The sequence below is a fragment of the Centrocercus urophasianus genome, unplaced genomic scaffold (assembly GCF_019232065.1).
Source record: "Centrocercus urophasianus isolate 14NV4802_14NV808 unplaced genomic scaffold, USGS_Curo_1.0 seq_73, whole genome shotgun sequence".
NCBI classification, from domain to species: Eukaryota; Metazoa; Chordata; class Aves; order Galliformes; family Phasianidae; genus Centrocercus; species Centrocercus urophasianus.
This window is the reverse complement of record NW_024885344.1, coordinates 10,028,612-10,042,563: the sequence shown is the minus strand read 5'-3', so window position 1 is coordinate 10,042,563 and position 13,952 is coordinate 10,028,612. Positions and strand designations below refer to the sequence as shown.

General features: G+C 47.4%; 1 protein-coding gene across 3 annotated transcripts; it reads right to left on the bottom strand.

The window, feature by feature from the left end:
* Positions 1-4: 4 nt before the first annotated feature.
* LOC122170638 (zinc finger and SCAN domain-containing protein 2-like) lies at positions 5-4,700 on the bottom strand. 3 transcript variants are annotated; one of them, XM_042837691.1, is made up of 3 exons: positions 4,435-4,700; positions 3,362-3,468; positions 5-2,402 (listed from the first exon to the last, which is right to left on the bottom strand). In XM_042837691.1, the coding sequence occupies exon 3, from the start codon at positions 2,386-2,388 to the stop codon at positions 976-978; it is 1,413 nt and encodes a 470-aa protein (XP_042693625.1). In that variant the 5' UTR covers positions 2,389-2,402; positions 3,362-3,468; positions 4,435-4,700; the 3' UTR covers positions 5-975. The 3 variants fall into 3 exon arrangements, with proteins under 3 accessions (XP_042693625.1, XP_042693627.1, XP_042693626.1); XM_042837693.1 differs by having other exon boundaries at positions 5-2,399; XM_042837692.1 differs by having other exon boundaries at positions 4,497-4,700.
* Positions 4,701-13,952: the final 9,252 nt, after the last annotated feature.

Below are 13,952 nucleotides of genomic sequence, written 5' to 3'. Positions count from 1 at the left end.
ACAGCACTACGTGTAATATAGGAATTCCTAACCTAAAGCTCGAATTCCTAACTTAACACCGAGCTTTACACATTACTAAAGCACAAACAGCAGGGAGCTGAAGAAGAGTTTTCTCACCTAAAGGACTACAAAATTGCAAACAGTCTCCTGCCTACCAGTAGGAACCTATCATACGTGCTAAGTATAACACACACACATCTAGGGGGAACCCTTTTCTTGTTGTTTTTTTTTGGTTAAACAATGTAAGGCCACTGTTTTGCCCACGTTTTGTTGATGTCCCTAACAGGAAGGTGTTAAAAAACAAGGAGGACAAAGCTGCCCAACACCGGTGATGGGCAGTGTTCCAACTGGCTATGCTTGCACGTCCAAGCCTGGGAACAGCTCTGTCAGTTTCGCTTTACTGGGCCATTTTGTCACCCAGATGTTGTGTATGGAGGTAGGAATTCATCGTCCCATGTAGGATTTGGAACAGAGGATTGAAAAACAGAACGTGTTGAGGTTCAGCTCCTCAGTTTTGGACTCAAGGAATTGGAAGTGCCTGCTCAAATACGGGGTCAACTCACCATATTTAATGGAAAATATGAGTTTCTAAGTCTACTGCAGTGCCTAACGAGCTGGAGTTCTGAATGAGAGCCAACTTGGACCTTTTAAATTTGATCTTCCACTTTGTTGAAAAGTTATTTTAAAAGCCCAATTCTTCTGCTTGTATTCTACCACATACTCACAGTCTCCAAATTACACAGAACTTGGTCTCCCCTCAGCTCTCAGTACTCTTTTTAACTGCCAGTACGCAGTTCCTAGGATGAGCTCCCTGACCTCATAATTTAACATACCACTGGGGTTAAGCACCCAGCCCTGACACTACAGCTGCTACGGTGTCTCCTTAGCCTTTTGCCACTGTAATTCTCAGTACCTATGTTTTTCACACGCCTTCAGATACAACCAAATTCTGCTCATTTTCTGCTCCAACCAACCCTATGGGAGAAGAGAACAGGAAGAGAGAGTCCTCCTACCCACGGTACATTTATAAGGCTTCTTGACCACATGGATTTTCAAATGCACTTTAAGCGTCGAGCTTTTCCGGAAGCTTTTCCCACATTCAGCGCACTCATAGGGCTTGGATCCCGCATGAATCCTCAAGTGTGCACCCAAAGCTGAGCTATGCCGGAAGGTTTTCCCACATTCCTCACACTTGTAGGGTCTCTCCCCACGGTGGATCCTCAAGTGGACATTGAGTGCTGAGCTCCGACGGAAGCTGTCCCCACACTCCACGCAGATGTAGGGCCGCTCCTCCACATGCGTGGTCTGGTGCTTGATGAGAGTGGGTTGGTCGCTGCACCGCCTGCCGCACTCAGCGCATTGGTAGGGGCTGGCCAAGAGGCTGCCATGGTACAGGGGCAACACCTCTCCCCCGTGGATGCGGCGATGCGTGGTGAGTGCTGAGCTCTGGCTAAAGCTTTTCCCACACACAGGGCATTTGTAGGGTCTCTCGCCTGTATGCGTCCGCATGTGGGTCACCAGCGAGGAGCTCTGGCGGAAGGTTTTCCCACATTCGGTGCACTTGTAGGGTTTCTCTCCTGTGTGGATCCTGTGATGCCGAATGATGGCTGAGCTGTCTCGAAAATGTTTCCCGCATACCTGGCACTTGTGGGGCTTCTCTCCAGTGTGGACCCTCCGGTGTATGATAAGGGAGGAGCGGTCGCTGAAGCTTTTCTCACACCGGGGGCAATGAAATGGTTTCTCTCCTTTGTGGCTTCTCTGATGGACGATGAGATGCGAGTTCTGGCTGAAGCTCTTCCCACACTCATTGCACTGGTAGTGCCTCTCTCCCGTGTGGGTCCGCTGGTGCCTGATCACGTTGGACCTCTGGCTGAAGGTCTTCTCACACTCGTTGCACTGGTAGGGCTTCTCTCCTGTGTGGATCCGCTGGTGTTTGATCAGGTCTGAGTTGCGGGTGAAACTCTTCCCACATTCAGAGCAGCTGAAGGGTTTCTCTGCCAGGTGGATCCTCTGGTGCTGGCTGAGATACGAGCTCCGGCTGAAGTTCTTCCCACATTCGGGACACTCGTAGGTTTTCTCTCCCACCTGCTGAATCCAAATGGTGCTGTTCCCACACACTGGAGGGTCTGGCCTGTCCCCAGCAAGGACCACCTTGCCAATTGGAGTGCCATCACCTTCGCAATCCCACACTGCCATGACAGCTCCCTTTCCCTGCCTCTTTACAAAAGACAGCTTCACCTCATTTTCCATCTCCAGCTCCTGCTTGCAGTCTGGTCTTTCATCAGAGTCCTGCAGAGTACCTGTAGTGGGCCTTCTGGAGATGAACGGGTGCAAGTCAGCTCTCGCAGGCTTTTCCTGATGAGGTTGAGCCTTCTGTATGTCACCCATGGTCTGGCCACCTGCTGGAGTGAACAGAGGAGCTAGCAATGAATAACCCTCTCCGTTTTTCTCTTCCTGTTCTCTGTGAATCACTGCTGTTCTCCAGCATTCCCATGCTTAATCAAGGAAGGAAGCAGACAGCACCACAGAAACATCATCCCCTGCCAAGCAGAGTACTTTTCTTCTTTGCAGTCATAAACCTTTTCCTTACAAAGAAAACCAGACATATTCTGCAGCAAATTGTATCTAGAATTTGTCTACAGAACAGATAGGCAACTGAACAGAATGATAAACTACTTTATTAATCAAGCATGGAAAGCTACACTTAGACTGAAACATTTTGAGGCTCCTGATTTTGTATTAGTGCAGAGAACACAACTGGGAAATGAATGCTAGCAGATTAGCTGGAGGGCACTGCTTACAGTGCCAATATCATCTTATGTGTGGGAGGTCAGAAGCAGAGCAGAATGCTGCAGGCTAAGCCCCTCAGGTTTTGAGTTGGCTGATCTGTTGATGTGGGAAAACAACACCACAGTGGTTATACTGATGCTCGAAGTTCTGCTTATAACACTCAAGGCTGAAAAGCATTCACAGTACAAATAAAATAATAGCACTGGCCCCCCCAGCACAGACCTCAGGACAGCTTACTGACCAACAACACATTAAAATATCGTCAGAGTAAAAGGAAGAAAAAGCCACATTGTGATTATTTATGCCTCCTAACATTCCAAGTATAGATCTTTGCTGAAAAAAACACGGTATTTGATTTAATTTCACACAGACTTCTCTTCAAAGGGTCCTGGATTCCCCAAGACCATGTTTCACTTTTGCATACCTTGCCTGGAAATATTCCTGAGAACAAAGTCTATTACTACAGAAGCTGAGACGTAGGATGAGTGTGAAGCATGCAGCACAACAAAACCAGATTTTCAGCATTTACTCTTGTATTTCTCCTTCAGGCATGCGCTATTCAATTTCTCACCTTTTGAGCAGTACCTCCACTGTTTCAGAGTTCAGTTCCTCCTGGACACAGTGCTGTTTCTCTTCACTCTGCCCACGAGGTTAAAGAAAAGTCAGGGACAGCAGCTCCTGATCAGAGAGGGAAAACAGATGTAACAAATACCGTCAGTTCTAGTAGCAGTGTTGAGAATGAGATTTAGGAAATGAAAGCATCCTAGGCCAGATATAAAATAATGCTCAGAAGCACAAGTCAGGGTCACTGATGTTCTGCCACACACTGTGACGCTGCTGGTGGGGTCTGCTAGCCAGGGCCACTCACACAGCAAAGACGGGGTTGGCTGCACATACTACTGAGAGCTGCCTGTCAGCTTGCTGAGTTCTGTACAGAAAACAGAGAAGCCTGAAGCCATTTTCTCCCTGTCAACTTTCCTCCCGGTGTGTTAAATATGAACACAGTACAGTCCTGCTGAAGCAGAGGGAAAATGCTGCCCGCACGCATGCGTTGCTTTCTGCATCTGCCTAGAGTCTTCTCCATTGCTTCCATGGAGGAGCATTTGCTCGGTGACTCAGCCAGGCTGAGGGAGGGCTGAGGGAGGGATTTTGATCTGTTCACACATCAGCAGCAGCAATAGCAGAGCAAAGGCAGAATTTCCCATCCTGTTCAGCATAAGGACACTGTGGCTGCTTCATTCCTGACAGAGCCCAGGGCTGGAGATGAGCTAAAAAATGCAGCTACACACGTGTGTGTGTGAGCACTGACATCATTTGGATTGGGCAGTTTTGAGTGCCAACATACAAGGACTTCTTCTTCAGAGCAGAAGTACAGCGTACGAGTGGGTTTTGTAGGATGGAAAATTAGGTCACCTATTTAGCTCTGTGTTGCATTTGTGCAGCACACTGGGGCATTTTAAGATGCTGAATTCTGAACAGCCAGAAAGGTACAGGTTAGAGAAAGAAGATGCTTAAAAACTGTGCATGTGAAAACTAACTCTGCAATGGCATTGCATCATTTCAGTTACATGACTTCGCATCGTGCCACTGGAACACGGCAGGGAAGCTGAGCCCTCCCTCCCCACGTGTCCCCGTTCAACATACAAGGCAGTAGGTAGGCCTGACCCTGCTGAGACATCCTGATGGTTTTAGGAGAGGAAAACCACCTTTCTGCTTCAGTCCCTTTCTGCTATCATTCAAGAGGAGCTCCAAACAGACAGTCGATATGCATCCCAAGATGGTGAGCACCTGCAGAAGAAAAAAGCAGATACAGAAGAGAGATTATTTTTTGCAGAGCTGGGGATGTGGCAGAAAAGCATTACTGCTTGATGACTGTCATAAAAAAGGTGGGAAGCCTGAAACACTACCGAGTACCCAGGTGGGGACAAGGTGCTGGTCAGCCATGCCTGGACAGTGCCATGTCCTTAGGCAACATCGTGGCTGATGAGACATCAGTGAGACAAAGGAGGAAGGAGATGAGCTGCACTGAGCTCCTGACATGACGGGCAGAGGCCCAAAGGAACAGCCCCATGACACAGCTGGCACAGGGAGCCACTGTGCCAACCTTCTGTTAAGCAGTAATAGGGAGGACATGTATCTGCCACAAACCCAATAAACAGCTGCTGTTGGGTGCACGGAAGTGGGGAACAACGGAAGCAAGGGACAACAGAGCAAAGAACGAAGGTGTCTGTGACACCACACATCACCACCAGAAACAAGGGAAGCGTGCTGTGCTCCCCACTGCCTGTCCCAGCAGCCCCGGTACAGGAGGGAGGACACGGGCAGGTGATAGCCCAGCTCAGGCAGGACAGTGCTATGTCAGTCATGCAGGCTCTCCTGGTTCTGATCAGTGAGTAGAAAATGTCTCTCCTTCAGGTCAGGGTGTGAGGAAGGATGGCTCACCTGGCTGCTCTTTGCCTCCTCACCCCTGGTGTACTCCAGTGTGGGCACACTGGAGGCGAGATGAAGAGAAAAGGGCACCCCCAAAAAACATCAATACACAGATCTCAGATGCTTACAGTTTTACCAGTCTTTATACACTGGAGCTGGTATGTTATTCATCAAGGAGAGACAGGGAGGGACTGAGCTGAGGGAGGAAGGACTTGGAGCTGGACACAGCTGAGCAGAGGCTGGAGCAGGGGTGGAGTCTGGAGATGTGACACAGCTTGGCACACAGATCAGAAATGAGAGCAGAGACTTGGGCTCAAACAACCAGCCAAGAGGGAAGAAATGGCCAGATGAGGAGGTACGGGAGGCAGAGGGAGATGTGAGAGAAGACCTTGATTAAAGGCAAACAGAAGGTTTTAGAGTTGGAAGAAATGGAAAGAAAGACATGGCCTATCAGCCTACATCCTAGTGAGAGGATGTGGGGGAGTCCCGTATTTCCTGGTTTCCTCATTCCCCCACTAGATTTCTACAGTCACTTTGCTGTGTCTCATTCTGTTCTGTTTCACAGAAGGCTCGATAACCTCTATGGTCAGTTCAAGGGGGAAGTTACACACTTTTATTTGATCACGCTGCATCTACAGGCACACAGATGTTAATAAGAAGGCAGAGATCCTAACAAGATAGAAGCCATGTAGAAATGTTTAAGTTTGCCTTTACAAGAAAAAAGAAGACAAAGATTAACAGACTACTCCAGAGGTGGCAATGTCAAAAAGAACGCTTACCTCATCCCTAAATTGCATTCATTTTGCAACACCTGATTTGTTCCCTCTGTGCACACAGCAACACAGCTCTTGCTTATCTTCTTTTCACATGGATTTTGGCTGTTTTAGTCCTGGGATGGACAATGCCTTTGCAATGAGCAGCTGTTCAGTAAGCAGTCATTCTTATTGTTCTGTGCTTGATTTACGTGCAGATCCCATTCAAATGACTCTCTTCCTTGTGAACTTTCTATACACTCTACATTCTAGTGCTTCACAGCTGTTAATTCATTTGTAGTGATTTTGCAAATAGCAAAATGAGGGCAGAGAAGGATTAAAGTTAAAAATACCCACTACTTTCAGAATCTCAGTTTGAGATGTTTCAGCCCTGTCTTCTCAGAGTAGATGCTACTGTAGCACTTGCATTCAAAATACAGCACATGCAGACTCCAAAGCTCTAGGAGACCTCAGCCTTCATATAAATGGCAACACACAGGGTAAGCAAAATTCCATCAACACCACACTGAGAAGCCTGGCACTAGCCCAGCATCACACAGAAGCCTCTGTGGTGTAGCCAGGTATAAAACCTACTTCTTAGCACAACGCCCACAAAACTACCCTTCCTCTTCCAGCTTCTTCCTGCTTCCTTCTTCCGTACCCCTGTGGGAAATGAGGCAGATATCCTGAATGCAGCACAAGTCTATCTTACAATTTTACTTCCCCATGTGGGACAGGTCAAGTCTCCACAATGAAGGGACACTGAAGTCCTAAGGAATGAAGAGTAGCTTGCTGTGGACTTAAATAATGGATACAAAGCATATGCATAAGGAGATGAAACTAAGATTGCACATGGCACTTTTATTTGGGCTCATCTAGCCTCCAAATGTCTGATATCGCCAGCTTTCATAATGTTCTTTGCAGGGAAGAATTGGCTTTAAGTTTTGCACATGGGTTCAGTGAATTCTTGGACCATTTTAAGGGCATATCCATACCTGTTGTGATACACTGCATTAACTCAAGAGGTCACACACTTAAAAGACAAAGAGAATTTGCAGACACAAAAGTCTTGAAAGGAATCCACCTCCCTGCTCCAAGTCTGATAGCAAAGCTGCATTCTCAGTACCAGCCATGACTTCCCAGACCTTCCTCCCAGCTCAGGATTTCAATCTCCAGAGATTTTGGTGAAGGCCCCTCAGCCACATACTGTCACCAGAATACTACATCCCTGTTAGTATGGGCAGAGCTGGTCCCCTCCATGCCTCAACCTCAGTTTTTACCCTCTCACAGCACTGTTCTGGACCTCGCATCCAGACAAGGCAACAGAGGTCTGGGTTCACCCTGACAGCTCTTCTGAGCGTGCCATGGTTAGCATTTCCTCCTCCTAACCCCTGCCTTTCATTTCTCACCAGTGCTGTCAGGTTGGGGCCGCTCTGCTGGCCCTTGGGTTGGAAAGGCACAGCAACTGGGCACACCACTCTCCAATGATGAGTACCACCAGTTCTTCAGGTCCCTTCAGACCTCCCAACGCGCCAGCACCGCCTGCCACCTTCGCGCTCTGTACGGCTGCCAGAACCCCATAGTCCGGAAACTGGATGAGTATGAAAACCATGGAGTCATCCCAGAAGGTAAAGGCAACCACAATTGCCATGGGAAGGTGCCAGCACTGCAAACTCTGGGCTGGGAGGGGACTGACACTTGGGAACTGTTAAGAGAGAGGACGGGCAGTAGTCCCAGGTGAGAGGAAGGCAACTATTTCTGAACACCTTGTCTTACACCTGATGGCAGCCACATGTACTTAGCACCAGCCTCTTCTCAGGGCTTCAGTGGCTGAGACGACCAGGAAGCAGTGGAGTTTCTCCCAAGCACGAGGTTTTCTAGTGGAGAGATGTCTTTTGACACTGAGATTATTGCTGCAGGTTGTACCTCAGTACTGGAGTTTACCACCAAGTGCATGTTTTATTTGCCTTTTTCTAGGACCCATATGCTCAGAACTGCCAGCAACTTCCTTCTTCCCCAACTTCTGTGCATTTGCTTTTTATCGCTGCATTACAAAAAGGTATTTCATTAAGGTGAGTTATTTAACTATTTCCTGATGACCTGGTGCATTGTGCTCCAGGCACTGATGCAATGAATGTGAAATGAGGAAGTGCGAAAAAGAGGCTATAGTCAGGGAAGGTAAAGGAGAGCTGTGGGCAGCCCACTTGTCAGGGGCATCCACACCAAGCTGACCAGTCTACACAGGTGGCGCCTGCAACCACCTGCCAAAAATGAGACACTGGGGAAGGTATTCTTGAAAAAAATGAACCTCTGAGAGCCACCTCTGCCCTTATGACCAGCTCTCATTCCCAAGCAAGGTGAAATAACAAAGCTACTGCAGAAGAAATAGTGAGTTGTGCAGGCTTCATGGGAAGATAACTAGGAGTCACAAAAGGAGACTTACGGAGAGATATGATCAGGACAGCAGAAGGATTCTTTCCCTCCCTGTGCTTAAGGGAGCTCATCTTGGCAGGGAATGGGAAGAATGGGACAGCGCTGTGAGTACCAATGTTACAGTGCAGGGCAGGGGCCAGGCACCTGTTCCTCAGGCCCACCACCTCTAGAGAAATATTTTTCTCCTCCACAGCGGACTGCATGCCCGGGAGAGCACAAGCCCAACCTGGGCAGCACACAAACTTTTGACAACGTGGCCCTGAGCAGCGATGCAGCACTGTCTGCTATCTTCAGTCCCCAGCCTATTTTTCCCACCTCTCCTGCAACCACCCAGCCATCCAGCTCCAGCCCTAACATGGAAGGAGCTGACGTCTCCAGCTTCTCACCTGATGGCTTGCCACCGCTGGGGAAAATGCAGCCTTCCACCTCACACCCCACAGAGGTGACAGTCAGCGGCCAGCAGCAGGGACAGCTGCCTGCCACGGACATTGAGGATCTCTTCCTGAGGCTCCAGGACAGGCACGTACAGAGCTTGCTGCATACAATGCAGCAGCTGCTGAGCATGGGAAAGGCAGTGATGGAGGAAGAGCTGCAGGCTGCTGCCCTGAAGCTGCTGGAGGCCCTGAACAACGCAAGTGTGTCTCAGGGAGCAAACAGCACTGACGCAAAGCATGGGAGAAAAAAGTGATCAGCAAAATGGATGAGCCATTGCGGCTTAGAGGGGATGTATGGGAACAGAGAAAGTAGAATCCTCCTTCCCAGGTCTGAGGCACCACTGGGGTTGCAGCACTTCCTCAGGCCAAGGGTGAGAACTAGGGAAAGAAGTTTTCTTCTGAGGGCAAGGGAAAACCCAGGCCCAGGATTCAAAGATAAAGATGTTGTCTTCTCAAAAATAATTGTCTCAAAGATGCATTGTTCTTTCCTACACAAACTGTTCATCTACTACTGCTTGGTCTGAACATCTCTATCCTCAAACAGGGCAAGATGGAAAGAAGTAATACTTTTCCTAGGTGGGCTTGTACCACTGCCATCACTAGCTCTCCTCTGCAGAGAGCAGTTTATCTCCTTCAGTGACTGCAGAGCAGAATGCTGGCCTTTCCTCACCAAGGAGAAGTGTTTCTGCTCAGAAGCATGAAGGGACTAATCTTCTTTAGACATCTGTGTGTGAATAAACACACGCAAGGACAGCTCTACCTGCAGAAGGCCTATCCCCCTGCAGAGGAACTGCCGATCCAGCATTCTATTGCACCAGTGTTGGCACATGGTTTGCAGCTACTCCTGAAACAGATGCTATGACATATAGGATAAACATTCATGTCTCCTCTTGGCTCTCAAAAAGTAAGGAGTCTCATTCATGGGAACTCTGGCTGTAGCGCTGCTCCTTTTACAAACACCAGCCGTATGGGTAAGACCATACAAAGCTGCCTGTGGTAACAGCAGGGTGGAAGCTCTCCGGGGACCTGACAAGGTTTTCTGCACCTCTGTTCACTCCAAGTTCAGAGCTGCCTCGAAGCTCCTCAGAGCATGAGCAGTCAGCTTCGTTGGAAATAGCCAAATAATCTTCCAGGACGGTATCTCTGATAAAGCAGATTTCATTCACAGTTGCAATGGCGGGACTCCTGCAAGCAGGAGCGGGCGTAGAAAACAGTGTTACATCTTTTATTCCCTATTGCCCAACGCTTATCTCTTTCTCCCCGGGTTCCTTATTGGCTGAGTACTGCAGGTTCACAATCTTCTCAACCCTTCACTAAACATGGAAACACTGGACAAACATGCATTCTTGCTGCTTAAGCATAAATCTGTAGTTAAGTAATTAACTTATTCCACACTTGATCAGTATTTTGCAGATATCTGCTTGTCCTCCCTTCCACATAGATAAGCTCGGGAGAAAGATAGAAGGGAGTATCTTGGTGCCTGCCTGTCACATCCCAACCTTCTCACAATGTGAGACAGCTCGGCCTTGAGTAGAGGGGCTAGCTTCTTTCATGTTTGCTAAATCTGTTTTTCTTTTGCTAAGAAAAAAACAAGAAGGAATTGTAGAAATCAACACTGTGAAAGAAAAAGAGGGAGGAATTGTGGGACTGGAATGTTGTTTCTGCATTTGATATTAGAAAAAGCAATTGGTTTGAAGAAGTAGAACACAATGCACTGTATTCTGTAACTTATCCTGAGAAATAGTTGATCTAAGAAGTAAAATATTACTGGATATGTTAGCAGTATGTTTTAGAAACATTATTACTGAATTATGTGATTAATTCTTTCTTGCAAAACTGTAATAGTTGTTAAATGTTCCAAACGATGCAAGTATAGTGTTAGGGATTAGAAAACATACTGTAGAGTTGTTCTGTTATCGTCTTACTGCCTAATCTCCATTTAGTGTTTTCAAAAAGTGGTACTGTCATCCCCTTTCCCTCTACGCCCGTTATTCTTAGAGTCTCATTTGTTAATTTGAGTCCTGACGCTTTATGAGCCAGCGATGACTGAGCTGCCCCAGTATCAACTAAAAATACAATATCCTCCTCTTCAGGTCCCACTTTCATATTTACCAAAGGCTCCTAGTGGGACCAATTTTTCAAAAACCCCTGACACCTTTATTCTGAATTTAAGGCAGCTTGTAGCTTCTCCTCTCTCTCCCACTCTGGGCAGTTTCTCTTTATATGTCCTAGCTTTCCACACCTGAAACACCTCTTTTCATTATTCTCTGACTGAGGTCTGGATCGATATCCTCGGAATTTTTCTTCTCTTTGCCCCCCTTCAGGACCCGACCTCTCTTCTGTTTTACTCCCCCTATTATCCAGTCTTTATTACACAATCCACTGTGGAAACCATTAACCTAGTTTTCTATTTTTCTTCCTCATTCTCCCTCCTAACATATATCCTCTGAGCGTCTTGTAAGAGCTCCTCCAGGGGCTTTGTATTCCATCCTTCTATCTTTTGAAGTTTTTTCTGTATGTCTGGCCACACCTCAGTTACAAAATTCACCTTAAGGAGGCTTTGTGCTACAGGATGCTCAGAATTCATTCCTGAGTATTCTCTCATTCTGTCTCTAAGCTCTTCTAGAAAATCACTAGGGGATTCATCCTTATTCTGCTGAACCTCAAATGCCTTAGTGAGATTCTGGGACTTAGGCACTGCCTCCTTAATTCCAGCTATTATTATATCTCACAAGTCCTTTATGTTTTGCCGATGCTGTGCAGTATTACAGTCCCAGTTAGGGTCTTCCACTGGGTATTTTTGCTCTGCTGGCACCAGCCCAAGGCATCCAGAGGGATTATTCCTTTCTCATGCTCGCCTAGCAGCTCATCTGATCATAACCCTTTCCTCTCCCATAAACAGTATAGGTCCATGATGGACACTAATTCCATCCATGAGTACAGGTTAGGACCCAGAAATTGGTCCAATTGTTCTGCTACTGCTACAGGATCCTCAATTAAGGATTTCATTTCCTTCTTAAAATTTCTGACCTCTCCGCTAGTGAGTGGGGAGTTTACACAACCTATTTGCCCCTGTCCCAGTGGACAGTGTACTCCCATAGGGAGTATATAGAAGTATTAGTGTGGTCAGTGTCAGGGAAAGGAAAGTTTTCGATATCCCTCTTACACTGCTCTAACTCCCTTCTGAGCCCAGCATGCCCTCCTTCCTGTGAAATAACTATGAGTTTTCTCTTGCTCTTCTGGGGAAGTGCCCAATGCCTCCTGCACTCCATTAGGGCTGGATGGAATGGGTTGATTCTCCAGGGGATCCCATCGATTAACTTTCTTTCCCGATTCCTCCTCCTCCTGATCCAAATCTTTCTTCGCCAGTAATAGACTGACCTCTCGTGACCAGCAAGCAGCATATTCTATTTCTTCCTCCGACAAGGGACTTTTATTCTTTACATACGAATTCAGAATCTGACAGGTCCAATCTTTGTCAGATCTGTATTTTGGCCAAAATAGTCATTTTCCCTGTAATGGCTCTCTAGGCCATATCTGTGCACCATATTTAAACATCTCTTTCCTGTCTTTGTCCCTAGTTTTGGGGTTGGTTTTCCAGTTCTGAAGCACTTCTCCCAAGGGGCTATCTATAGGCACAATTTCGGTGACCCTTTTCCCCTGCTCTCGATAGCTCCTATTACCTCCAGAATGCTACCATGAACTCCCCAGCTCACAGGTTACCAGACCCCGATTCTCAGATTTTGGGCCCAACCCCCCAGAGTGCTGTACTCCTATCTCGGATTAATAGGGGTGCACTGCTGGCACTTCGTCAGGTGCGCAGGGTACCGCACACCAACAGCCCCCTCCCGAGACTCCTCCTTTCACCGACAGCCGCTCCGTCCATCCCTGGCTGTGCCCCTCGCGGGACAACAGAACCGCAGGGTGGGACTCCGCACTCGCTTCGCACTGAAGTGCGTCCCAGTCACACACACTCAAGAGTCTCAACCGACCACCAAGGCAAGAATTAAATTGCCTTACCTTGGTCCGTGCACGAAGTTACTGGGTCACAATGGCCAGCACCCGTGCCTACCTGCCCCTCGGCTTTCACAGAGCCCGTCCTTTATGTAAGTAGCAGTCTTGGTTTCCTATCGACCGTCCCAGGGAGTCACCTCACCACCCGGACAGGACCACTGAAATCAGCGGGGTGCACCTATCCTGTCCAGGGCAGCGGGGGAGACCCCCAAGAGGCAATAATAATCCCAGACAAGCCCCCAGATTGTTGGAAGTATCCAAATAATTTTCCAGGACGGTACCCCTGATAAAGCAGATTTCATTCACAGTTGCAATGGTGGGCCTCCTGCAAGCAGAAAACAGCTTTACATCTTTTATTCCCTATTTCCCGATGCTTATCTCGTTCTCTCCTGGTTCCTCATTGGCTGAGTACTGCAGGTTCACAATCTTCTCAACCCTTCACTAAACAAGGAAACACTGGACAAACATACATTTTTGCTGCTTAAGCATAAATCTGTAGTTAAGTAATTAACTTATTCCACACTTGATCAGTATTTTGCAGATATCTGCTTTCTTCCCTTCCACGTAGATAAGCTTGGGAGAAAGACAGAGGGGAGTATCTTGGTGCCTGCCTGTCACATCCCAACCTTCTCATGGAGTGAGACAGTTCGGCCTCGAGTAGAGGCCCTAGCTTCTTTCATGTTTGCTAACTCTGTTTTTCTTTTGCTGGGAGCTTCTTATCCTAACAGAACAACTCTACAATATGTTTTCTAATCCCTACCTCTATACTTGCATCGTTTGGAACATTTAACAACTATTACAGTTTTGCAAGAAAGAATTAATCACATAATTCAGTAATAATGTTTCTAGAACATGCCGCTAACATATCCAGTAATATTTTACTTCTTAGATAACTATTTCTAAGGATAAGTTACAGAATTCACTGCTGGCTCATGTCCAGCTTGCCATCTACAAGCACGCCCAAGCTCTTTATGGGACAGTGCTCTTACTCTGCAGTAAGGAGATTTTGCTGTGTGTTTGGGCAGAAGGCACCTCTACACCTTTCCAATGCTGACAGCAGTTCCACAGTGGGACGGTACCAAGCCCAACGCAGCATGGC